The following is a 25,835-nucleotide window of genomic DNA, read 5'->3' on the forward strand; positions in this document are numbered from 1 at the left end:
CAGCTCATGCATGTGCTTTCCAGCATGCCGCCTCCCACCCCCCGGGGTAGAAATCAGCCAGACCCTAACTACAAACAGCCCCCAAACTTTATTATAAACAGGCTATGGCTCTCCAGCAAAGGCACAAAGAGGCCAGAGTGGTGCCGGGCAGAGGCCCCAGGCCCTCAGAGTCCGTGTGCAGCTGGGCACAGGGCCCGGTTGAGGCAGGCCTGGCAGCGCGGGTGGAGGGGCAGGCAAGTCTGCTGGCCAAAGCCCACCAGCAGTCCATTGATCTCGCTCCACAGCTCCCTGTGGGGGTGGGAGCCATCAGTGTGGAGGGAGGGTGGGAGGGAGGGGAGCCTGCCCTGCCCCACCCCAACCCTGCACACCTGGGCAGCCACTCTTCCAGTGCCCTACGGGTCTCCTCCGGGGACTTGGTTGCCTTCCTGGTCCATCTGAGTCGGTTTACGATTCTGTGCACGTGTGTGTCCACTGCTGCTTGGAGACGGGGCAGGGTGAACACGGGGCAGGCTCACCGGGCCAGACTGCCCCATCCTTGCCACGGCTCCCAGTGCGGGTTGGTGGGGGGCTGAGTCTGAAGCCTGAATCCCCCTACACACCTCCCCAACCCCCGCCGGCTTCTGAGGAGGACCCAGAACTGCGCAGGCCTGAGAGAGAGTCACATGGGCCATCCCTGCTGCTAGGCAGGGGCTGGAGTCAGATCCAGAGGACTTGGGCCTTTTTCCTGGGGTGCAGGCAGCAGTGCCTCCTGGCCCAGGCACCGGCCATGGGTGCTAGGCTGGGTGGCAGCAGCTTGACCTAGTGGGCTGCAGCAGCTTGACTCACTGCCTGCAGAGCCAGCACCTGCCACTGCACCATCAGGGACAGAGAGGGGAGTGCGGCCAGGCCAGCTGCAGCTGTTGTGCACCCGACCGCAGCCCCGGCTCCCCGTGGCTGGCCACCCTGGGGCTTGGCCTGGGCACCTGCTCACCAAGGCCCCCTCCCCTAGCCAGATGCAGCCCCTGCCTCCTCCTCCTATGTGTCTGCCGAAGAGAAAGCGAGTTCCTGCACTGGCCCACTTCCCCTGCTGCTGGCTGCCTGGAAAAAGGCTCGGGCCTGCCCCAAACAGCGATAACAGGGGCACAGGGAGAGTATGCAGATGGAGAAGCCACACCCCTGGGTCACCACCAAGCCTCAGTTTCTTTCTCTGTAACACGTAGGTGACCATGCCCTTAAGTTACCCAGAAGCCCAGCCCAGGGCCACACCACACTTGTGGGCCTGTCCAGCAGGGCTCTGCACACCTGTGCCTCTAATGGGAGCAACTACTTCCCCTGCTTTGTGGCCCAGCTCAGAGAAGCCAAGTGCATTGCCCAGAGTCACCCAGCTGGGAGGGCAGAGCTGGGATCGGCTGCTGTATCCCATGGCTCTGGCTCTCTACTCGAGGGGGCTTCTTCTCTCAGGAAACCCCCTGGGAAGTGGGGCCCACCCTCCCTAGGATCTCCCTGCAGGTGGCCTGGCCCACAGACAACCAGATAGGGCAGCATTCCCACACTCCTGACTGCTGCAACCAGCTGCAGGTGGGGGCCCTTCCCCCACAGACCTGCCAGACCACTCCTAGACACGGGCAGCCGAGGACAGCCGCCCAGATAAGCTCAAGTATCTGCTGACAGGCCGGCAGCCGCAGGAGCCCAGTGAGGGAGGCTCTGCCCGGGCCCCGCCTGGCCTGGCTCCCGCTTTTCAGGGCTTCTGGACTCCAACCTCATCAGGTAGCCAGAGCCCTCCTCCTCTGGCGGGCACTGCAGGGAAGGGGTCCCTACCCCAGGGGGCAGGCTTCACAAGCCTCGGAAGCCCTGGGGGGATCCCCACCACCTCTCCTGGCTCCTCTGCATGAGTCCCTGAGAAGCACCACAGTGGGAACACACAAGCAGGTCATGGGTCAAGCCCTGGTTTCCGGGCTGGTTGGGCCTGCGCTGTGCAGCCTCAGAAGCCCCCACTCGCTGGGCAAAGATCTGAGGAAGCAGTCCCACCCCGACCCAGGGGTCTGTCTCCACTCAGAGCTCCTCCAATGCCAGAATGCAACACAAGGACCCAGGACAGGGATTCCAGGAAAGGCCCCCCCAGCCGCTTCCTCCTCACCCCGGGTCCCCATGTCTGCACTGCACCTGCCCCCTCTGCCCACGCTCATTCCAGAGCCTTGTGCTCTGGCCCTCTTCCCCAGCTCACGGCTTTGCAGATGCTGTTCCTTCTGCCCGAAATGCACTTCCTCCTCTTGGCCTGGCCAGCCCACCTCACCCTTCAGCTCTTGGCTGAATTATCACCTCCTCAGGAAGTCCTCCCAAATGCCCCAGACCAGGCCAACTCCAAAGGTGCCCTGCATGCCCCCATCAGTGTTTCTACCCCAGTGTCTCTCTTCTTCATGCAGCACAGACCCGAGTCCATCTAGGGCCTCTCCCAGAGGCCAGCATGCTATAGGAGCTCCTCAGCAAACAGGAACTCCTCCTGCTAGTACCCATCTCTGGGTGGGGTGGGCCTAGCTCTGGGCTGGGAACACCTTTCTGACCCTTCGGGCTGAGTTGTGAATGAGGAGACCTGAGCTGGGGTTACTGGTCACAAGGATGGGGGAACCTCAATGGCAGCCAGCAAGCCTGGAGCCGGCCACTCCTGCCTTGTGGGCGCATGCCACTCACCAATGCCTGACACAGTGCCCCAGGCCACTGCCATGGCCAAATGCGCCATCTTGGGCCCGACGCCTGGCAGTGCCACCAGCTCTGCCAAGGAGGCTGGGATGTCCCCATCATAGCGCTGCTGCAGGATAGCACTGGTCTGCTTGATGTACTTCACCTTGTTCTGAAAGATTGCGGGGGTCAGCGCTGGAGGTCAGGAGTATAGCACGACCTGGGAAGACGAGGCCCAGAGGAAACCCACAGGTGCCCAGAGCTACCCGCCAGCTGTCCAGGACACACTCAGAGGCACCTGCCTGCCTCTGTCCCCCCAGGAGGTGGGAACAAGCCAAGGGCAGGAGAGCCCAAGGAAGGCCCAATGCAGGCCTAGACCCTGCCTCCCACTTGCCTGGGGCCAATGACACGTGCGTGGGGTCAGGCTTGAGTCTCCCTGCCCCATCATTCCCTACCAGAGACCAGGCAGGCTAAGCAGGACCAGCTAAGCCAGAAGCTGGGCTCAACAGCACCTGGGCCTTCAGGAAGGAAGGCTGGAGCCTGGGGCTCCCCCACCAGCCGCCAGGCCAGCCGGGCGGTTCCCATCCTGTGCCTGAGTAGACAGGGCTATTTAAAACCCATCTGATGAACTGCAGCCCACGCCAGTGCCAAGGGGAAGTAGCTCCACTCACCCGGCTGCCTTCAACAGACCCGCCCACCCACCACCCTGTACTCTGTGGCCTGTTGGGGCTCTAGAGGGGAGGGGTTGTGCACTCCAGGGAGGCTTGGAGTAAACAAAGGGATAGATGGGTGGGCAGCCTTAGTGAGGAAGAGAAGGGCCAGGCGTCTGGGAAGGGAGGTGGAGGAAGGAAGGGGTGGGCTGCAAACAGGAAAGGCCAAGGAGCTCCAGTGCCTGGACTTGAGGCCCCATGGCCAGGCCCCCTGTGGGCTGGTCAGAGCGGCAGGGGCGGGGCGGTGCTCCAGTGGGAACTCATAGCCAGGCCCCCATGGCCAGGGATGCCCGCCCCGGCCTCCCACACCCCACAGCCCACTCAGTCTGACATCTTTCGCAGGCCAGTGGCACCCGCAGCCCCACTTGCCACGGGCTGGGCTCACCCTCCAGAAGCCCACAGGATAGATGAGCGTGCCCAGTGTGCTGTCATCCATCTGCAGGATGCTGTCCACCGTCAGGCCCCGGGCCCGCAGCCGCTGCATGGCGCCTGCTGTCACCTGGTCCTTGGTCTGGCTGGAGAGCATCAGTGACAGCAACACCTGGTACCTCCGCACCTGCTTGCACAGTGACAGACACCAGGGTGGGGGTGGGTCCTGGGTGCTCAGCCCAGTCAAGCCCTTTACTCATCTGCACGTGTCACCCCAGGCAGTGCATGGGGTATCTGCCTCCTATCCGCCCAGGCCAAGGGTGTGTGTGTGGTGTATTTTCCACTTATGTGGAAAACAGCAGCACCTGCTTTGCAAGATCACTGTGAGGCTTAAAGAATTATTACTGCATTCAGAATTGCACCCGGCATGACGTCAGTGCTCAACAGCCCTTGGTTGCTCTTGTTATCGTTATTGCTTTGCAAAGGATGCTGCTGCCCACTTTACAGACAAGCAAACTGAGGCCCGTCACCGGGTAGCAGAGCTGGGATTGGAATCAGGTTAGTCTTAGGACCAGGCTCTGGGCCAGTGAAGTGTAAGGAACTCCCTCTCTCTCTCAGCAAACGTTACTGAACACCCATGATGTGCCAGCTGTCCCCTGCTAAAGGCCTGAGAGGAAGCAAGTGTCTTGTTCAGAAGGGGGTCACCAGCAGATGGGTGCCCGCCTACCTTCGGGGGTGCGCTGAGGTCATAGCAGTGTTCAGCCCCCAGCTGGTCCACGGGCGCGTCCTTTCCACTCCTCATGGTCCGGATGTTCTCCAGCTGCTGCCGCCAGTCCTGAGGCTCCCAGGCTGGTGACTGGAGATGCTCAACCCCCTCTCCTTTCTCACCTTCTGAGGCCTCGTAGGCCACATTCAGTCTTTGAGCCTTCCGCTGACGCTTCACAGAGCTGTAGCTTTTCCTACCTTCTGCAAAAAGTACCACTTGGTCCCTTCAGTGAGGGCTACAGGTAAGGAAAAGGTGTGGGTGCTGCCCTACCTGCTATCTCATCCTATATCATTTATTCAACAACCACCCATCACCTACTACAACTGCGGGTGCTCTGGCCTCTGCAGCATGTGCTCCGGGCCAGGTCAGCCTTCCTCATGCCGTTGGCCCTCTGACCAAATCCACTTTAGCACATGACGACTCTAAGTAACAGCCTCCACCATGATGCCCCCAATCTAGTCTCGACACTGTCAGAGAGAACTTTCTAAAATCTGAATTGAGGGCCTTCCCTGGTGGCGCAGTGGTTGAGAATCTGCCTGCCGATGCAGGGGACATGGGTTCGAGCCCTGGTCTGGGAAGATCCCACGTGCCACGGAGCAACTGGGCCCGTGAGCCACAACTACTGAGCCTGCGTGTCTGGAGCCTGTGCTATGCAACAAGAGTAGCCACAATAGTGAGAGGCCCGCGCACCGCGATGGAGTGGCCCCCACTTGCCGCAACTGGAGAAAGCCCTCACACAGAAACGAAGACACAACACAGCCAAATATAAATAAATAAATAAATAAAAATTAAAAATTAATATCTGCTAAAAAAAAAATCTGAATTGAGTTGTGTCACTTTCTGTTTAAAACTCCAAACTCTGTCCTGGCATCAGAGCTCCTGCCTACCTGGCTGGCATTATCGCGTGCCTGTTCCCCCCAGCCATGCTTCTGCCCAGTGTGTCATTTTGTCTGGACTATCCCTGGGGTCTTTGGGTGTCTGTGGGAATCCTCCTCTGGACAATCCTGCAGACGTCCAGGCAGGACAAGTGGCAGGCGGCCCTGTCGTTCTCGCCCACCGCTGAATCTCAAATTAGGTCCTTAATAACGACGTAAACGTAAGGAAAGCCACGCCGTTTCCAATTTTCTCTCAGAGGCACCCTCTAGCAGGGGGAGAAAACTTCTGGCTGGGACAGTCCTTGGCACCGGGCCTCTGAGCTGGAAGCAACTATGAGGACAGGGCCTGTTTGCCTCGCAATCAGCCTGGCACAAGTGGAGTACCCTAGGGCATGCTAGTGGGACCGGGAGAACTTTCTTCAACAGGACGAAGGTGGGGGAGGTGGGAACGCCTGAACCCAGCCCCTGTCTCCTGGGAAAGAGCTTAGGGCGGGAACTCAGGGCCCCAGCCCCCAGTCTCTTGCAGGCCCCCACCCCGCCTCTCTTCCTGTGACCCCGCGCGGGCGCGGCGCTACCTGGAGCCGCCTCTTCTCTCCGGAGCGGCGCGGGCTTCTCCCTACTTCCTTGCTGACCGGCCCCGGGTCCCCGGCTCCGGCTGCGGGTCACCATCCTCACGCCCACCGCATTCATGCCGGATTCCTGCGGACTACACGTCCCGGCGGCCCCCGGGACCCCGTCACGTGACGAGCACTCGCCCAGCCTTTCCTCCAGAGAGCGGCCCTCGGCGCCCTCCCGCTGCCGGAAGTGCAGGTCGCGCTTCCGGCGGCGGCTTGTGGCCGGGGGTGTGCTCGGTTCTCGGCGCTGGGACTACCCCGCTCGCTGCGGGCGCGGGGAGTGGTGAGTGGCTCGAGGTGTCCTGACCGCCGACTCCGACGGGGCAGCGGAGGAGGCTGCCTCTCCAGGCCTGCTCGGCACTGAGGCCGTGGGGGCGGACCCCGCAGTGTCAGGCCCGGCTCTCGGGCGCGCCCACCGCAGCCTGATTCTGGAGCTCCAAGCATTCCTTGGTTTTAAGTCATGGCGGGTGCGAGGGGTTCCTGCTCCCTGCGTCCCCCGACAGTCCTCCTCCACACGGGGAGAAGAGAGATGGCAAACGTCAGGGCTCCCTGGACCCCGCGGCGGCCGCCCGCTGGCCCCAGTTCCCCTCCCTCACTCCATGCACTGAGGCGGGCGGACGGCCTGGCGTTTTCCAGGTTTATTTCTGGCCGGGACCGCGCCAGCCTGTGGTGGAGTTTTCTCGGGGGCTGTGGGAGGGAAGAAAGGTCGTGCCCACCGGAGACCTAGGGTTCGCGGGCGGTCCGCGGCGGGGCAGGTGGGTGGAGCCGTCCCTGAGATCTCTGCCTGATTGTCGGCACAGAGGAGTCCTCTGATGCGTCCCTGCCCAGCATGGCCAAGACAGCAAGCAAAGATTCAGGCTTGAAGGAGAAGTTCAAGATTCTATTGGGACTGGGAACTCCAAGGCCAAATCCCAGGTCTGCAGAGGGCAAACAGACGGAGTTTATCATCACGGCGGAAATCCTGAGAGTGAGTGAGCTGCCTGGGTCTTCTCTGCTAACTTAGTGGGAGGTGCAGGGAAGGCTGAGTTTGGTCTGTCACCAGGTTCTGTGGGAGATGGGCTGCTGGTGACCGTCTGTGGGGCTGCTGTCCCCAGTACCATGGTGACATATGTGTCTTTTCTCTGGAAATTCAGGAAGTCAGGATCTTGGTGACTTGGTCCAGCACACTTGAGTTAGTATTCAGATGTTGATGCAAGAAAACTTGTTTTACTAGACGACCTAAAGGCCATGGTCTCCACAGGTGATTAGGGTTATGGCCAGGGGTAACTGGTAATGTGTGAGTTTCTGGGAGAAGTAAGGCTTCGCTTTTTTGTCTGTGTTGGAATCTCACAGACGTGCCTACTCAGTGCTTTACCCATAAATAATGTTGAATGTTTGCACTTGTAAAGTTTCCCGTTCAGAAACAACCAAAATGCTCATCAACTGGTGAAGGTTTAAACAAAATGTGATGCCTTCATACCATGGAGTAGTATTTGCCAAAAAGAGGAGTGAAGCACTGATAACATGCAACAGCATGGATGAACCTTGAAAACATTATACTAAGTGAAAGAAACCAATCACAAAAGCCCACATAATGTATGATTCCATATATATGAAATGCCCAGAAGAAGCAAATCCATAGAGACAAAGTAGATTAGCCTTTGCCAGGGCTTGGGGGGAGGAGGGAATGGGGAGTGAAGCTTCTTTTTGAGGTGATGAAAACGTTCTGGAATTAGTGGACCTGGTTGCAAGCACTGTGAATGTGGTAAAAACTGGATTATACAGTTTAAAGCCGTTACAGTGGTGAATTTTATCATATGTGAATTTTATTTTAATAAAGTGCAGCTATGGAAGAAAAAAAAATTGTTCTTACTCCCCTAAGGTGGACTAGTCAGCTCTGGTGATTCTTGGTTTCAGAAAGTTCTGCTGTGGGTCTCCAGCATGGGAAAGGCAGGGCAGTTCCTAGAGTGCTCTGTGATTGGCAGGTAAGGAGACCTGGTGTCTGAACACTGGCCTTCTTTCATCTCTCCAGGAGCTGAGTGTTGAATGTGGCCTCAACAATCGCATCCGGGTGATAGGGCAGATCTGTGAGGTTGCCAAAACGAAGAAATTTGAAGAGGTAGGTGTGTCTTGGTTGGATGCCTGGAGAGATTCATGTGAGCTGCATTAAAGCCTGATTTGGCTCTTTTTAGGAGCGGGGTTGACAGCTGACTTCACTAATGAACTGATATGCACCATTTGAGGGAAATTTAGTCTTCATCTTAGCGATGAGGAAGCTTCTGGAAATGTCCTGAGCATAACCCTGAGAGGCCAGTCACATGTGGAGGTGGGGAGCAAGGGGATTAGGTTCTTTTAGCGGATCCAGAAGTGGTTTTGTGGCGCTTACAGAAACGCATGCTCACTTGTCCTCTCACATTACAGATTCGCAGGAAGGAAAAATAGGGGAACGTCAGGAGAGCATGTGGTTTCACAGAGAACAAGCCCAGGCACACCAGTCTCTGTCTTTCTGGGAGAGATGTTTGGGTGGTATTAAGCAGCCTCACAGACGTAGGAGTATTTATTTTGAGCAGATACTTCCAGGCTCTCTCCTGATGTCCTGTGGACAGAGTGGGAAGCTTCCTGCCGTTAGAGTTCCTGAAGGGCTCTGCTCTCGCCTCAACCCACTTTTGTGTGAGTGACACAGGAGGAGACACGGGTCTCATACCTGGCGGGTTCAGATTTGCTCAGTTGGGAGGAATCACTATGTCCTTTGCAGGTCATCTGAAACATGCAGGCTGCACATGACCAGGGATAAATGTGAGGATAGGCATCTATGTTCTTAAAGTTGTCTGTGTACAATAAGTACGGAAAGGGGAGCCGTGTCAGAGCTGCCGTCAAGTGAATAGACAGATAGGCCTAAGAGGCTGGAGTAGTCCACGGACTCAGTGTCTGTGTGCTCTTGTGGCTTAGGTTGCATCAATAGGAGTATTGTGAATGGGACAAAGGAAGTAAAACTTCCAGTGTATTCCAGTGTATGCCCGAATAATGTTGGTCAGACAACATTGAAAAGACATTTTAGTTCCCCTCTTAAGAGGAGTGAGCCTGGGAAAGGGTAAGTGGTCTGGAAACTCTGGCTGGAGGGAGTCAGGGATGGTTAACGTGGAAAAGGGAAGCTGACACAAGAGAGACTGATTATGGGAGCTGAGGGGAAAGCACCCAGCAGCTCCCTCGTGGGCTGGGTGGACTTAGGAGGCAGATTCCAGAAGCCTGGACAGAGTTCTTAGCAAGCCAAGCCAGGCAGCAGAGTGGGGGTTGGGGTGGGGTACTGAGTGGCCCGAAGCTGGTTTGTTTACACAGGGGAGATCCAGAGCATGGGATTCCTGGGTCAAGCTGCAGGCCCGGGGACCACTGTGGTACTTCTGGTTCTGAGACTCTTCCAGTGGCTTTTCCCATGGAGCCTGAGCAAGCTCTAAGAGACTCCCTGCTGATCTCTGGGGGCAGCCAGGACGGCCTCCCTGGCCTTCCTGCTTTCCTCCCTCCCCTCAGACTATGGCCTGGTGAGGGTTAAAGGGACCTGTGAGGGTTCGAAGTAGCTTGGAGCTGTTCCCCTTGTCAGGCTCGTGGTCGCTGTGGGCTGTGACAGGTACATGAGGGCCTTAGAAGAGTGAGTTCTAAGTCAAAAGACCACGTTGTTCTGCTCTGTCCTTTGCCCATGGAACTGTCCCTCAAGTTGAGGGGCCAGCACACCAATCCCTGTCCCTTCTTTGCTGGGCAGCATGCGGTGGAAGCACTCTGGAAGGCCGTCTCGGACTTGCTGCAGCCAGAGCGGCCGCCAGAGGCCCGGCACGCGGTGCTGGCTCTGCTGAAGGCCATCGTGCAGGGGCAGGTAAGAGGTGGCCGCTCTGTGCCTGGGGGGAGCTGGGGCGGGCCACGTGCTGACTGCTCCCGCGGGCCACACTTGGACCCTCGTCTTTGACGAGAGCACCAGGCACAGGTTCGCTGGTTCCCAGGGGCCCTGTAGCCGGACTGCCCGAGTGGGCGTGCTGGTGTCACCTCTAGTATCTGCGTGACCCTGGGCAAGTCACTGGAGCCCCCTGAGCCTCCACTTCCTCTCCTCTAAAGTGGGGATGCTTGTCATTCCCTTTTTTCTGGGACGTTCTGGGGAGTAAATGAGGCAGTTCACCCAAAATGATGAGAATGGCTCCTCACACGAGTGAGCTGTTGTTTTCTTGCTGTCACTGACCTCCTGCCCCTCACCGTGGGCTCCTGCCCCTTGCTCACCGTGCTCCTGCCATGCTGGAACACCCAGGCCACCTCTCACCATTCCTGCTTGGAAGGCTTCCTCTCCTCTTGGCCTATTTCCTCTACGCCTTCACAACCCGCTGCTCAGAGAAGTCCCCACTCTCAGCTTCATTAGATGGCTATCATCATTCCATGAGCATCCCCCGAGGGTGGGTGCATTGGCTCCTGCTGTGTGCCCAGACCTGGGCGCATAGTAGGTGCTCCACACACACACTGGTCGAACGATGACCAGTGCGCCTGATCCCCTACCCAGTTAGTCCCTCACAGCCGCTTCCTTGGGGAGGGAGAAAGGGCCCCAGGGTTGGGAGTCTTGGAGCCCACAGCACTTCTTGGACTTCTCATAGCTGCTTGGGAAACCCAGGGGGATCTTGGCGGGACTGCTGACCCGATGGTTTTGTCTTCAGGGAGACCGCTTGGGCGTTCTCAGGGCCCTCTTCTTTAAGGTCATCAAGGATTACCCCTCTAACGAAGACCTCCACGAGAGACTGGAAGTTTTCAAGGCCCTCACGGACAATGGGAGACACATCACCTACTTGGAGGAAGAGCTGGGTGGGTGCCACGTTGGGTGTGAGGTTTCCCTGGCCTTGGTGATCAAATTTAATCTGGGATGCAGGAAGGCCTGTCGGGCCCAGAGGGAGTGCTGCAGTTCACAGGCGTGGCCTGCAGAGGGCGCTGCAACACACTGGTCTGCTTATCTGTGTGCAACCAGGATCAGCCCCCTGAATCTCCCCAGGAGCTTGTTAAAAATGCAGAGTCTGGGCTTTACTCCAGACAGGCTGGCTCTGAGTCCCTGGGGAGTGGGGCCTAGATGTGCCTTTTAGGCAGGCAGGAGGTGGTCTGCGTTTTGCTGTTGGGAGAGCATGCTGCTGACCCAGGCCTCAGGCTGGGTCTTATCCAGAGTGCCCTGAGGTTTTTGGGGGGCTGGGGCCACCTCGCCGCGTCTTTCTCCTTGTCCTTTTCATGCCGGGTCTGGCCTCCTAGCGCTTCCCTTTGGTGGCCATCCTCCCTGTTATCCTTATGGTGTGAGGTTTCCATGAGTCTTGAGGTTTCATGTCACTGCTGTGGGGAGAAGAGGAAGGTAAAGGAAGAAGTAAATCTGACTTGGGCCTTGCTGTTCTGTCAGAAATGGGCCTCAGCTGTTGGTCCACCTGCAGGACAGGTGCTGACAGTGAGGATGTGGTTAGCTTTTCTGTCCAAGTTTATGTGTCTAGCAACCAAGCGTTGCTTGTGTCTCCTTTGAGAGATTCTCTGTGGGGATGGGGGCCTCCTAGACACTCGCCCCGTGTTTGCACCCCCAGCATCGGGGTCAGGGCTCTGAGCATCAAATGCACAAACGCTACCCCTGCCTCAGCTCAGACCCCTTCATGCGTCCTGGGAGCTGGTGAATTCCAGAGTCCATGACATGCTGACCTGCTCGGGCTCCAGCTGAGCCTCCATCGGTCCTGTGCTGGCCTGCCTTTCATTCCATGGGGACCAGTGATGCTGTTTCCAGCAGTGAATGGGATGGGGACTCATTTTCCTGGGGAGGAGGTGAGTAGGAAGGACATTGCTCTCCTCTTTTTCTCCCCTAGCTGAGTTTGTCCTGCAGTGGATGGACATCGGCCTGTCCTCAGAATTCCTTCTGGTGCTTGTGAATTTGGTCAAATTCAACAGCTGTTACCTCGATGAATACATTGCATCCATGGTCCAGTAAGAAAAACATGTGATCAGTAACATGCACTGATCACAGTGCTGCTGTCTTGTTTCTGCAGTTCAGCTCTGTAGGGTGAATAAAGCTGTTAAAACCATCAAATAAATGGAGATGTTGGAAGTGGCCAAAGCCACCTTCCACATAATGTTTGTAGCAGATGTGTGATATTACCTGACGTTTTGTTTATTGTTACTTGTCATTTGTTCAAAACACTCTGTGAAACCCTGCGGGCAGAGGCTTGGTCTTGGTGCTGTACACTCAGCGCTGAGCAGTGGTTGGGTGAGGGGAGCCCTGAGGGAGGATGAGCCACTTTTTTAACTGACTTGGTAGAGGAACCGGGAAGTAAAATGGAGCCACCCAGCCTCTGGGAAGTGTCCTCTCAGCTGACTTTGTGTTTCTTCCCACAGCATGATCTGCCTGCTGTGCGTCCAGACCGTGTCCTCCGTGGACATAGAGGTCAGTAGCTGCCCCTGTCCAGGGACAGTCCCTTTCACCATCCTTCTGGGCAGGCCGGGTGGTGTAGCAACTGAGACCCCAGGCCCTGGGGTCAAGCCCTGTGCTGCCCCTCACTGGCTGTGTGGCCTCGGGAAAGCTGCTTGACTTCTCTGAGCCTCAGGACTCTCTCCTGTAAGTAAGGGCGTTGGATGACATCCGTTGCGGGGTCATAGTTCATGATGGGATAACCCACCGTGACTGGGATGTAAAAGTGCCTCCCAGATGCTTGCTCACTCTGTGGTTCCCAGGAAGGCTGCTTTGACAGAGGGGAGGGGCAGTCATTGCTGACCAAAGGATGGTCAGTGGAGGAAGCTGGGGGTGTCACTTCCCTGTGAGCAGGAGGCAGGGCTGGCCTGACTCTTTCTCCGCCCCACCAGGTCTCTCTGCAGGTGCTGGATGCTGTGGTCTGCTACAACTGCCTGCCGGCCGAGAGCCTCCCCCTGTTCATCGTCACCCTCTGCCGCACCATCAATGTCAAGGAGCTCTGTGAGCCTTGCTGGAAGGTAGGGGTCTAAACTCTCATCTTGCAGAGTTCTTGCCCGGATGAAGTGATAAGCCAGGCTTATGGACAGGACAAGGGCCATCTTGTCCTCAATGAATGGCCATCTTATTCTCAGAGCAGCCAGACAATGGCCTGTTGAGGGGAAGCCAGTGGCATTTTCCCAGTGGCTGAGCTGAGGTCAGGGTTTTGGTGACATTTTGAGAACTCAGCTGCCCCTGTTCGGGAGGAGATGGTGGAGAACAGCTGGACGTGGAGGGCTTCAGAGTGGTGGCTGTGCAAGGCCCCGGGCTTGTGTTTGTGTTTGCCAGTCTAACGACGGTACATCTTGCTTCCCAGCTGATGCGCAATCTCCTGGGCACCCACCTGGGCCACAGTGCCATCTACCATATGTGCCGCATCATGGAGGACAGGCGAGTGCGGGTGGCCCAGCCGGCATGGGTGAGGGAGGCTTGGCGGCCGCAGGGCCTCCTCAAGGAGGCTCCCTGTGTGGGCTCTATGCCTCGGCACAGGCTGATGCAGAGCTTCCTGTTCTGGTGGGGTGGCTGCTCCAGAAGCGAGTCCTGATCTAGGGCTCACGTCTTATGCTACAGGTCACCTGTCCTCCCCTCCTCCTGCCAGTAAAGTCAGAACATGCAAAACCGAGCTCTCGACCTCCCTCCCACAGGCGGACCTCCTCCAGTGGGGCTGCCTCACCACCCACTTGTCACGAGGCCCTGCCTCACCTCCCACAGCCAGACCGTCTCAGGTGGTGTTGCTTCTGCCCCTGAGATGGTCGTCTGTCCACTCCCGGGACCCCCACCCCCTCAGCTCTCACCTCCTCACTGCTCTCCTGCACTCACTCTTAGCCTCCTGAAGTCCATTCCTCCACACAGCAGCCACACGTAGTTTTTCCAGCACAGATCTGACTGTGTCACTTTTTGCTTGAAGCCACAATGGCTCCTAGTGCTCTCAGGATAAAAACCAAATGGCAAGGCCTGGATGGTCCAGCCCTGCTCAGCCTGTGAGCTTCTCGTTCCCGCCTTGTTGCCCTTCTGCCACCCACCCAGGACCTTTGCACATAACTTTCATCTTGCTGAAATGTCCTTCCACCTGGGTTGAGTTTCCCTGAGTGTCCTTGACGTTGTAGTGTTGCGGTTAGATTCCCTGATCACCCTGAGCAGGTCTGCTCTCGTATCCCATGGCTTTCCTTCTTAGCTGTAATCTGAGTTGGAACCTTGGTGTTTATTTACGTGATCCTTTGGTTCACACCTGTGTCTCCTAGGCTGTCAGCACCATGATGCTGAGGGCTGTTGAGCGAATGCGTGAATGAATCACACGGTTGCTGCTGGCCCCCGAGTCCCCTGCCCAGCCTACTTCCCCAGCTTTGCTTCTGCCTCATAAGTGTAGGGACCTCCGGGGAGGCTGCCAGGAGCCTGGGTAGAAGCTGGGCTGGGCCCTGCTTATATCCTGTCTTCCCGGGGAACGCTTTCAGAGCCTACATGGAAGATGCCCCACTGCTGAGGGGAGCTGTGTTCTTTGTTGGCATGGCTCTCTGGGGAGCCCACCGGCTCTACTCTCTCAAGAACTCCCCAACATCTGTGTTGCCGTCATTTTATGAGGTAACTTGGCTTCTGTACCGCAGTGAGCTGGCGAGGGCAGGAAAGCTCACCTCAGCCCCACCCAGTGGGGACAGGCCTGTCAGACGGGGAGTCTGCTGCAGGGGCAGGAGGTGGGGGGTGGGCACGGGGGGAACGTGTGCAGTCACTTGCTTTGCAAGTAGGGTTGCAATGTAGGGCCTTTGAAGGTTTTATCCTCAAACAAATATTGTATTTTGTGAATTTCATTTTCTACAAATTAGCATCAGGACTGCTCAGGATTCCCCCTGGGGATAGTGACATACTTGCTTTCGACAGTTTCCTTGGTCAAGTGGCAAACTTGCTCTTGGTCTAGAATGAGGCCAGAGATAATAGCTTGTGTTTCCACCGTGCCTGGTGGAGTTCGGAGCACTTTGCATGTTTTCATGTAGCTGTCATGGCACCCTGGTGAGCTGGGGCAATCATACCATCCTCATCTTACCTGACAAGCAGATGAGCTGTGTCATGTCCCAGCTGCCCCTAATGGGGTCCTTCTGGCCACAGCCTGTCTCCTGGGCAGTGGAGGGCATGTTCTTTGCGCGTTGCTTGCATCAGGGTAGCTTTCAGGTTCTTCTAGGCCAGGAAGCCAGGGGCCCAGAATTTGAAATGAATGGTCTGGCTACGTCAGGCCCTTTGGAGCCAGTATAGAAAACACACTTCTGGGTTCCTGAGATACTACTTTTGTGGCCCACGAAATGTGCGTGGGAGCGAGGCATCTCATGCTAGGTTCCAAGGGCGACGTGCTGGGGCTTCCTGTGCGTGAGCGCAAAGGGGCTGACACTGCATGCCCCCCGGGCCGTGTTCCAGGCCATGACCTGTCCGAACGAGGTGGTGTCCTATGAGATCGTGCTCTCCATAACCAGACTCATCAAGAAGTACCGGAGGGAGCTCCAGGCCGTGACATGGGACATCCTGCTGAACATTGTTGAACGCCTGCTTCAGCAGCTCCAGGTGAGGTGGGCACAGGGAGAACCGAGGCCAGAGGGCCCCTTCCTGGGGGGCGTGGACCCATGGGGGCCGCTTCCCGCCCCTCCAGGGCCCTCCCTCAGAGCTTGCTGGGCCGTGTTCTCTGATGGCTCTTGGGTGGCAACTCACCGTCCACTGAAGACGGCTGTTTTTCCCAAATCCCCTCTATCAGTTGGAGCAGGACTATGTAATAGGTGAGCAAGGGGGGTGGAGGGTAGTGTTGATCAAGATCAACAGAGTAACACGCCAGGTGGCCTCCATGGCCTGCAAGTGGACCCTGAAGACAGTTCCCAAAGTGTCTCGAATGCTGCCCGCAGTTGGTGGAACTTTGGAGGAGGGCTTTGACTGTGGCAGGAAGGAGAACGTGATGGTGCAGGGGCTGCAGATGAGATGAGGCCCCATATAGCATGGGCTCGGGGCTGGGGCACTGGGGCGGGCTTTAGGCGGACAGCCAGGCCCGTGGGAGGAAGGACCGGAACTCAGCAGGGCCTGGGTTCTTGTCCCTCAGGGGTGGCTGCTGGGCCAGATCATTGTCACCACCAGCTGGTCAGGCAGTGCTTCATCTTGGAGTGATGGTCTGGGAGGCCACACCCCTGGGGCCTCCAGAAGATGCGAGAGCCTGAGGGAGGCGTGAACACACTGGTAGTGGAGGCCCGCCGTGTGGGCACAGCCAGGACCCCTTGGGCCCCACCGTTCCCCAATGGGCAGGAATAGCACTCGTGCCCCCTGTCCAGTGGGAGGACCTGAGAGGGTGTCTGGATTCAGCTCATTTGAGCTGAGGACTCCAATGCCGAGTCCTTGAAGGGAGCTGAGATCCCTCTTGTGTAACCATGCCTTCGTGTTGCAGAGCCTGGACAGCCCAGAACTCAAAGCTATCGTCCACGACCTGCTGACCACGGTGGAAGAGCTGTGTGATCAAAATGAGTTCCACGGCTCGCAGGAGAGATACTTTGAGCTCGTTGAGAGATGTGCAGACCAGAGGCCTGTAAGACCACCTCTCTCTCCAGCACAGTGGGCCTTTGGTGCTTGGGCAAGAGGGTGGTTTAGGTCAGGCTGCTGGGGGAGAGGAGGGGCTGCTCAGCTCCCGGAGGTCTGGCTGTGTGGGTCTGGAGGCAAGTTTTCTGTGAGTTTGAAGTAAAAACCTTGGCAGGCTTCTGCTCCCCTGGGATTTGTGCTCCAGCAGAGAAGTCTGCCGTGCCGTCAGGAGGCTGAATGCGTGTGGGTCTGTGAGAGCACATCACAGCCTAAGCATCCGTTTCCTCCCACCTGTGCGGAGGGAGGGACCAGTTGGCTTCATGCTCAGCATGTCTGCTCTCCGAAAGGCAGGCAGTCCTGGTGCCAGAAGGGCTCAGCCTAATACAAGGCTTTTATGTGGGTTTTATTTTTTATTTCTTTATTTTGGCTGTGTTGGGTCTTCGTTGCTGCATGCAGGCTTTCTCTAGTTTTGGCAAGCGGGGGCTGCTCTTGGTCGTGGCGCGCAGGCTTCTCACTGCGGTGGCTTCTCTTGTTGCAGAGCATGGGCTCTAGGTGGGCTTCAGTAGTTGCAGCAAGTGGGCTCAGTAGTTGTGGTGTGCAGGCTCTAGAGCACAGGGTCAGTAGTTGTGGCACACGGGTTTAGTTGCTCCACGGCATGTGGGATCTTCCTGGACCAGGGCTTGAACCCATGTCCCCTGCATTGGCAAGCGGATTCTTAACCACTGTGCCACCAGGGAAGTCCGTTATGTGGGTTTTAAATAAATCTTCACTGCTGCCAGCACGGCCTTTATCGTGTGGGCTCCCTACCTGGGCCTCGGAGTGGCTGGTCTCTTGGGCCAGCAGCATGGGGCCGTATTTATCAAAAAACCTCTGGAAGGGCAGAGCGGCTCATTCACTCCAGGTCTTTCTTCCTTTGACAGGAGTCCTCCCTCTTAAACTTAATAACCTACAGGGCTCAGTCAATCCATCCAGCAAAGGATGGCTGGATTCACAACCTGCAGTTACTGATGGAGAGATTTTTCAGGTAGGCAGCCTCTGGAGGCCCACCTGACCCTGTGTCTGCACTGCAGGCAGGACACTGAGAGTTAGCACTTTCCTCTCCGATTCTTGAAAGTGACAGCTCTCACTGAGCAGGAAAGGGTTTGTCTTCCAGAGGACAGAGTCCTCTGAGGCCTCTGTGCTTACTCCCTCCTGTGGAGTGGTCATCTAGAAAGAGGCCATCTCTGAGGGCCAGGTTCTTTGCCCCTTTACCCCATTCTTGGTCTGGATGTTGCCGAGCTGGGCCCCACGCGGGGAGGATCTGGAGTCAGTCTTGCCTGACACAGAGGCGGGTGGGTCTGGGGGCTGGGTCCCCAGGGAAGCCATTGGAGGTTGGGCTACTCGGGCTGGGGGAGGGTGAGGCCGGTGGCTGGTGCACCCGCCCGGCCCCAGCAGGTGTGCTCCTACCCCCAGGAACGAATTGCGCAGCGCTGTGCGTATCAAGGTGCTGGACGTCCTGTCCTTCGTGCTGCTCATCAACAGGCAGTTCTATGAGGTGTGTATCCGTGCTGGCGTGGGAGCCCTGGGGCAGCAGGTGCGAGGGTGGCCTCCACAAGCCATGCGGGGTGATGCTCACCCAAGAGGCAGCGTGTGGCCCTTTCAGGGCACTACACGCCTCCTGGGGTTGGCCTGGGACCTGGGGTCTGCCAGCGCCTCTCTGTGGCAGGCTTTGTTTCCTCGTTCATCCCTCCCTCCCTCCCTCCCTTCCTTGGTGCCTTCTGCCAGGCCTGTGGCTGAGCGGCCAGGATGGCATAGTCCCTGCCCTCAGGAAAACAGTCTTGCGTGGGGACATTTTCTTTTTATTTTTATAATCACACTCATTCTCCGGGCTCTGAGCTGATCACCAGATGCCAGGGTGGTGGCAGCCCCTACCAACCTCTCTACTGCATTTCTTCCCCTCCAGTCCATCCTTCACTAGGTTTGCAGCCAGGGCCTGTCCTTCTTTCAGAATCAGCAGCGGCCCCTGCCCACTGGGCTCTCTTCTCCGGGAGGTGTGCTCAGGCTCTACATCTCCCCTCGTTTCCCAGCACCTTCCTCACTGAGGCCTCACTGGAATGCCTGGTATCCCTAGGACCTGCCCACCCCTCCTACCCTCTCAGCCTTCCCTTTCCCTGCATCTCTGTCCCTTGGAATTCATTCTTTTTCAGAGTCCAGCTCAGTGCTGCCTCTTTTAGGAAGCCCTCTGGGTTCTTGAGTCCCTCGTGTTGGGGTCGCTCTCGTCCTGCTCTCTGCTCCTGTAGCGCTTTGTACCTGCTTCTGTGAAAGCACTCGTCCTGCTGCCCCGTTATAGTGGGCTCTGTGATGTCGGGGACGAGGTCTCTCTATCCCCAGGGCACACACGCAGAGAGCCCTCCACATGGGATCCTTCTTAATTGTGATGTTGAATGACAGAGAGGGAGCGGGGACATTCACTGCTGCATCACGTCTGAGTCTGAGCCTGTGGGCCATGCCCCGGCTGGGCCAACGTGTAGTCGTCGTCATTCTCCTGAGCCGAGGGGACGCACAGAGTGCCCTGGAAGAGGCCTGGGCCTCTCAGGCGCTCGCACACCCCGCTGCTGTTGTCCCAAGTCTTTAACGACGTGTTAGGTGAGTTTTGGCCGTGGCCAGTGGCTCACCTGGCTTCTCTTGTGCTTGGTGCAGGAGGAGCTGATCAACTCAGTGGTCATCTCACAGCTCTCCCACGTCCCGGAGGATAAAGACCACCAAGTCCGAAAGCTGGCCACCCAGTTGCTGGTAGATCTGGCTGAAGGCTGCCACACCCACCACTTTAATAGCCTGCTGGACATCATTGAGAAAGTGAGAGCCGCTCGAGCCTGGGGCTTGGGGCGCCTGGGCTGCCCTTGGGACCCCTCTCTGTGGCAGAGCCCAGCGGACAGCAATGTTCTTTGGACCTGCTGTCTCCGTTCTCTGCAGGGAGACTGCCTGGGTCTCTCCGAGATGGGGTTCCCTCCTAACAGAGATGGGGCGGTGTTGGGAGGTCTGGCCGGGCCTGCTGCTGCTTGGTGCTGTCCTGCTGCCGTGCTGCCCAGGGGTCCTGGGACGTGGCTCTGTGGCTTCGGGGGAGACTGGCTGGGGGTGGGGTTTGGGCACATTGTCCTTCTGCACAGCCAGCATCCTTTTAATTTCAAAATGCATTGCAGTTTCTGAATCATGCCGTGGATGAGGGGAGTGCATCTTTCCTCTTGAGAAATAAAGGAGAAAGTATTTTTTGGTAGAAAATATCAGATCTGATGGTTGCTGCCTCAGGGAGCCCAGAGTTGGGAATTTAAATAGAGATCTTCTCTCTGTAGGTGATTGCCCGCTCCCTGTCTCCACCCCCTGAGCTGGAGGAAAGGGATGTGGTGGTGTACTCGGCCTCCTTGGAGGATGTGAAGACTGCAGTCCTGGGACTCCTGGTCATCCTTCAGGTGGGCCTCTGCATTTCATTGGAGTGCTGCTCTTTAGGGACCCATCCCCGAGGAGACCTGGGCACTCCCTGGGGTCTCAGAGGGCAGTCCGAGTGTGATCCCAACTCCTCGTTACAGTGGGGGGACCAGGTCAGAGCCCTGACCAGGTCAGGGAAGCGTGGACAAGGCCCAGCCAGAGCCAGTCTGTGGGAAACACTCCCAAGCCAGTGCCAGAACCACCCCCTCAGGTCTCCCCACAGCCAATGAGGTTGGAAGGGCTGGTGTCCGTTCTGTCCCCATGGTGGTTTGGTCTTTTTTCAATAGCTTTTTTGAGATGTAACTTACATATCATACAATTCATCCGTTTAGAGTGTATGATTCAGTGGTTTTTGTTGTATTCATGGAGTTGTGCAGCCATCATTAGAGACATTTACCCCAAAGCAGCTCCATACCCATTAGCGGCCACTCCTTATTCTCCCCTCAGCACCTCCAGCCCTTGGCAATCACTAATTCATTTTCTGTCTCTGTGAATTTGCTTATTTTGGGCATTTCATAGACATGGAATCACACAATATGTGACCTCCTGTGTCTGGCATCTTTCATTGAGCATAATGTCTTCAAGGTTCATCCATGTTGTAGTGTGTGTCGGTACTTCATTTCTTTATATGGATGAGTAATAGTTTATTGTACGGATAGACTATGTTTTGCTTATCCATCAGTTGATGGACACTTGGGTCACTTCCACTTTTTGGCTGTTGTGAATCGTGCTACAGTGAACACTCACAAGTTTCTATGTGGACACGTGTTTCATTTCTCTAGGGGATCCACCTAGGAGTGGAATTGCTGAGTCAGCCGGTAACTCTGCTTAATGGTTTGAGGAACAGCCAGGCTGTTTTCCACAGGGCCTGCTCCATTTTACATTCCCAGCATCAGTGGATGAGGCTTCCATTCTCTCCACATCCTCACTCACACTCCTTCTTATTTTCTGTTTTTTGGATTATCACCATCCTAATGGGTATGAAATGAAATCTTACTGTGGTTTTGATTCACGTTTTCCTAATGACGTTGAGCATCTTTCCACGTGCTGACGGGTTGTGTATCCTCTTTGGAGAAATGTCTGTTCAGATCCTTTGCCCATTTTTTTTTTTTTTTTTGCGGTACGCGGGCCTCTCACTGTTGTGGCCTCTCCCGTTGCGGAGCACAGGCTCCGGATGCGCAGGCTCAGCGGCCATGGCTCACGGGCCCAGCCGCTCCGCGGCATGTGGTATCTTCCCAGATCGGGCACGAACCCGTGTCCCCTGCATCGGCAGGCAGACTCTCAACCACTGCGCCACCAGGGAAGCCCTCTTTACCCATTTTTAAACTGGGTTATTTGTCTTTCTCGAGTTGTAAGGGTTCTTTCCATACCCTGGATACAAGTCCTTCATCAGTCAGACAATTTGCACACATTCTCTGTTCCCAATCATTCTCGCCACGTCGTGCTCGCTCTCCTGCGTGGTGGCTGTCCTCACACACTCCCGGGCACCGCCTGGCTCTTGAGGCTTGATGGAGCTGTGGACTTGTCCCTTTACGTCCCCAGCAGGGCAGCGATCAGGCTCTTCCGCTGGCTACCGCCCTCGATCACTGACTTGCAAAGCATTGTGGTGTTATCTATACTTAAGGTCACCTGCCAGTATCAGTATTGTGTAAAATGTAATATTTGAATCAACTGGTTCATAAACTACTTCATAAAATGTTGATGGTAGATCAGTTTCCGTCATGTTTATACGTGATGGACTTTTATTATCTGGTGTGGAAGTTTAAAATTTGATAAAAAGTGGACGGCACCTCCTTGGTGTCTTGTCCATAGCAGCCTCGTGCTCCCTGTGCCCTGACTTGAGGGGTTGTGGGGAGCCCTGTGGCCTGGATGAACCCAGAAGCCTATACGGAGAATGAAAAAGAGATGGTCTGTTGCCCTCACTTGGAAATCGAGCCCTGGTGACCCGGGGCCGCAGAATTGAGCTGTTTCCTACTTGAGCAAAGTCCTGGGCCAGCCTGTTTTCATTTTTTGTAATTAAAAAGCAATATATATGTCTAGTTAAAACACGCGAACAGCATAAACATAGCAAAAAGTTCGGTTCCCTCCTTTCTTCCCACCAAAATGGGCAAGCAGAGCAGTGGCTGCCCAAGTCCATGGGTGTCCTTCCTGAGATGCTTGTGCTTTGTCAAGCGTGGTGTCCAACTCCCTCCCCTCTCCCTTGTGTGTGTGTTTTGTTTTTTTGTGGAAGGCAGGGATAATGCTTTTATGTTGTTTTTTTAAAATTATTTTATTTTGGGGGGCTGCGTCAGCTCTTCGTTGCAGCGCGCATGCTTCTCTCTAGTTGCGGCGCGTGGGTTCCAGAGTGTGTGGGCTCTGTAGTTTGCGGCACACAGGCTCTCTGGTTGAGGCGCACAAGCTCAGTTGTTGTGGCCCATGGGCTTAGCTGCCCCACAGCATGTGGGATCTTAGTTTCCCGAGCAGGGATTGAACCCACGTGCCCTGCATTTACCACTGGACCACCAGGGAAGTCCCTATATTGTTTTTGAACCAAAGAGACACCACTCTGTTAATCATTTTTTTCTTTAAAAAGAATATCAATAAAAAAATAAGTAAAATAAAATTCAAAATAAATAAGTAAATAAAAGAACATCAGTGATACGTTTTTGAAGCACTGCTCTCCTCCAAGGCTCAGAGTACCACAAAGGGGACCCTTGGCTGTAGCTGGGTCCCTTGGGTCCCTCTTGCCCCAGCACCACCCCATAACCCCTGCCCCCAGAACCAGGTTGCTGGCAGCACTGCGAACTCTCACACCTGGCCTCCCGTAGCCTGGCTTGTCAGGGAGGTGCACTTGACCTTGCAGAGGTGGGGGAGACGGGCTCACCGTGGGGTTAATAACAGCCCCAGCAGCTAGGGGAATTATCCCCTTTATAACCCCTCACGAAGCACACCTCCCGCCTTGCTCTGCCCCTGGTTTCTCCCGCTTTGCCTCGTGGCGTTGAGAAGGTGCTCTGTTGGTGCACGTGGACCTTGTCATGCGTTGCTGTGTTGTGTGCCATTGGGCAGGTTTCTCTGATTCATTAACCAATTCCCTGTTGATAACACAGATACGTGGCTGTTTCTGGTTTTTTGCCCTCACCAAGGGTGGGCGCATGTGGGCGTACCCGTGGGATGAAGCCCTGAAGCGGAGTTGGTGGCTTGAAGTGTTTGTACATTTTAAAGAATGGTGGGTGTGGCCAGTTACCTCCAAAGTGCTTGCCTGGCCTCTCCCCCTGGGCATCAAGGTGCTGACTCCCTGGCTGCAGTTTGGCCTCCTGCCCTTGCAGTGACCAGCACGCTCTCTCTGCAGACCAAGCTGTACGCCCTGCCTGCCAGCCACGCCACACGTGTGTATGAAACGCTTGTCAGCCATATCCAGCTCCACTACAAGCACACCTACACCCTGCCCATTGCTAGCAGCATCCGGCTGCAGGTATGTTCCCTGGGGCACCCAGCAGCTGCATCCGGCCTGGTGAATGCAGTGGCTGCAGACTGGAGAGGTGGCGGGGGGCCTGGGAGGGGTCTTCAGCAGACTGTTCCCTCCTTAGCACCAGCTGTGGCTGCGTCCTCCCCAGGACCTGCTGCTTTTTCCTTTGCCTGTGGTCTGCATGCCTCTCAGTCACATGGCAGCCTGAGATGGGGGCAGAGAAAGGGAATTGCTCTGGAGCCCCAGACCCCTGGTGCCGCGGAGTCTGTTAGTGACTGGCAGCGGGGGTGCAGGGCAGGGCATACTGGTATGAGCTCCCCCATGGGAGCTGGCACCAGGATGAGCAGAGGGCGCTGGGATGGAAGCCCCGGTCCCTTTCAGAGCGTCTGCCCAATGGGGCAGCCCCCTGTCATTTGGGGACCCCAGTTAAATGACCCACCAGTAGCTGGGGGAAGTGACAGTGTCCTGAGCAGAGCTCTGCTGTGTATACCGGGGCCGTGCGATGATGCCTGGGCAGGTGCAATATGTCCACTCCCGCTGTTGCCCCAGGTGTGAGAGGCTGCCATGTCGCCCAGCTTTTGTGGGAATGTCACAGCCTCCATGGGCTCTGAGGGAGGAGGCCGTGAGTGCCCGCGCCTCTCCGCCAGCACCACCGTCTGCGATGAAGTCAGGGCGTGGTTGCTGTTAGCGCGGCAGCCTTTCCCGAGAGCTGCGCTGGTCTGCGTGGCCGGGTGGCGGCTTTCTCTCTGTTGGACCATGCCTCCTGCTCTCCGCAGGCTTTCGACTTCCTCCTGCAGCTGCGGGCTGACTCGCTGCACCGCCTGGGCCTGCCCAGCAAGGACGGGCTTGTGAGGTTCAGCCCCTACTGCGTCTGTGACTACATGTACGGTCCTGGGTCCTGGGGCGGGTGGGGGGTGGGGAGCTCGCTGCCCTCCGCCCTGGGGTGGTCCTGTGTCTGAGGGAAGGTCCCAGAGGCATCCTGAGCACAGCCCTGGGTTGGGGCTTGGGGCCTGCATCCGTCCTTAGCCTTGTGGAGCGGGAGCTCTGGCCTCAGTGCTTCTCCCACTTGCTTCCACAGGGAGCCGGAGAGGGGCTCTGAGAAGAAGGCTGGTGGCCCCCTGTCACCTCCCACTGGGCCCCCTGGCCCGGCACCTGCAGGCCCCGCCGTGCGACTCGGCTCGCTGCCCTACTCCTTGCTCTTCCGTGTCCTGCTGCAGTGTTTGAAGCAGGTGAGATGGTCAGACCCTCCGGCTGCATTAGGTCAGACCAAGCAGTGACTGGTGCTGCCCGGGGGCCACCGTTCTTCTCCCGCATTGGCAACCTTGGGAGGTTCGCTGCCTGTTTCTTGGTTGTCTGCCTCGAGGCCTCACAGCTGTTCCGTAGCCATGTGTTGAGCGCCTGCTGTGTGTGGTGCATCACCAGAAACTGGGTGCGGAGCCGAGGAGACGTTCCTTCCTCCAGGAGGTGGTTTTGGTACAAGAGTGAGGTGTATTGACAAATAACTGGATTGTAGGATGGGGTGTGCCTTGGGAGGAGGCACCAACAGGCTGTGCGGGACTGAAGCGGGGGGTGCCGTCACATCTGGTTGGGGGCATGGGGAGGGGCAGGTGAGTGCAGTCTTGAAAGAGGGGAAAGATTCCGGCGGCAGGAGTAAGCAAAGCCTGGAAGTAGGGGAGATAAATTCCCTGTGGCGGGAGGTGGAGGAGCTTGGGCCTGTTCCCCAATGGGGCAACGAGGGAGGAGGGTTGGTCAGCAGTCTGCCGCAGGTGGGGCTGGGCAGCCCGGAATAGGCTGGGGGGCGCTCCTGGGGGCCACGGGTGGGGAAGCAGAGCTGGATGGAGAGGCGGTAGCAGGTTCCCCGGGGGTACCGGGGTTTGCCATTAAAGGGGTTTGTCGGAGATTTCCTGTGAGAGTCTCAAGGTCTCCGTGTCACAGTTGGGATCTGGGGAAAGGCTTTTAGGACTCCTGGCCATTGGTGTAGTTTATGGGCAGTGGTCACCCCAGTGGAGATTGGGAGGGCTCACCAGGGAAGGTCCGTGCAGGCCACAACCCTGTCCTCGATGCTGTGGTTCTGGGTCCTCTTTGGTCCTGTGGCAGGTATGTGGGCTCATGGATCGTTGAGGAATACTTGCTTCTCTTTAAGCTAGTACAGTAGCTTCTTTCCAGATCCATTTTCATTGTGCTCTGGGCGGGCATCGTCAGAGCCCCTTGGGTCCAGTGCCCTTGGTAGGCCGTCCTCAGATCACCATTGGGAAGGTGGGGAAGATGGAGCCGGCGTGCAGAAGTTCCAGGTCCTGCTGAGAGGAGAGGGGTGGTGCTGCACTGGGCCTCCTGCCCTGCCTGGCGTTTGGAGGCAGTGGCCGCTGTCCAGGGCTGACTTTTTTCTGAGTAGCGTCTGCTCCCCGAGCTGCAGGGACTGAGGGCCCAGGCTTGTGTGG

The 25,835-nt window shown here is 56.8% G+C and overlaps 2 protein-coding genes across 12 annotated transcripts in view; one reads left to right on the forward strand and one right to left on the reverse strand.

Annotated features, from left to right (window-relative positions):
* Positions 1-69: 69 nt before the first annotated feature.
* On the reverse strand, positions 70-6,080 carry NTHL1 (nth like DNA glycosylase 1). Of its 2 annotated transcripts, XM_029220924.1 has the most exons (6): positions 5,951-6,080; positions 4,462-4,700; positions 3,751-3,921; positions 2,668-2,827; positions 369-474; positions 70-288 (listed from the first exon to the last, which is right to left on the reverse strand). In XM_029220924.1, exons 1-6 carry the CDS (start codon positions 6,063-6,065, stop codon positions 165-167), a joined length of 915 nt encoding a protein of 304 aa, XP_029076757.1. In that variant the 5' UTR covers positions 6,066-6,080; the 3' UTR covers positions 70-164. The 2 variants fall into 2 exon arrangements, 1 of the variants encoding a protein (XP_029076757.1); XR_003793191.1 differs by having other exon boundaries at positions 273-288; positions 2,668-3,921; positions 5,951-6,065.
* A 107-nt stretch (positions 6,081-6,187) lies between these two features.
* Positions 6,188-25,835, forward strand: part of TSC2 (TSC complex subunit 2) — a 37,240-nt gene continuing 17,592 nt past the window's right edge. For 9 of the 10 annotated variants that reach the window (XR_003793028.1, XR_003793029.1, XM_029219629.1 and 6 more), the window contains exons 1-19: positions 6,188-6,272; positions 6,790-6,956; positions 8,001-8,087; positions 9,723-9,833; positions 10,654-10,798; positions 11,821-11,938; positions 12,347-12,395; positions 12,812-12,937; positions 13,273-13,346; positions 14,408-14,534; positions 15,357-15,500; positions 16,363-16,500; positions 17,411-17,514; positions 17,943-18,024; positions 19,170-19,325; positions 19,820-19,936; positions 23,281-23,403; positions 24,174-24,280; positions 24,476-24,626. Coding sequence is in view for 8 of the 10 variants with exons in the window: in XM_029219629.1 (XP_029075462.1) it covers positions 6,819-6,956; positions 8,001-8,087; positions 9,723-9,833; positions 10,654-10,798; positions 11,821-11,938; positions 12,347-12,395; positions 12,812-12,937; positions 13,273-13,346; positions 14,408-14,534; positions 15,357-15,500; positions 16,363-16,500; positions 17,411-17,514; positions 17,943-18,024; positions 19,170-19,325; positions 19,820-19,936; positions 23,281-23,403; positions 24,174-24,280; positions 24,476-24,626 (2,097 nt within the window). In the remaining 2 variants the exon portion in view is untranslated. Of the gene's footprint in view, positions 6,273-6,789; positions 6,957-8,000; positions 8,088-9,722; positions 9,834-10,653; positions 10,799-11,820; positions 12,015-12,346; positions 12,396-12,811; positions 12,938-13,272; positions 13,347-14,407; positions 14,535-15,356; positions 15,501-16,362; positions 16,501-17,410; positions 17,515-17,942; positions 18,025-19,169; positions 19,326-19,819; positions 19,937-23,280; positions 23,404-24,173; positions 24,281-24,475; positions 24,627-25,835 lie in introns of those variants that run through there. The other variant, XM_029219637.1, reaches the window with a different exon arrangement.

This window comes from Monodon monoceros, unplaced genomic scaffold, assembly GCF_005190385.1.
Source record: "Monodon monoceros isolate NGI ecotype Baffin Bay Population unplaced genomic scaffold, NGI_Narwhal_1 Super_Scaffold_13, whole genome shotgun sequence".
NCBI classification, from domain to species: Eukaryota; Metazoa; Chordata; class Mammalia; order Artiodactyla; family Monodontidae; genus Monodon; species Monodon monoceros.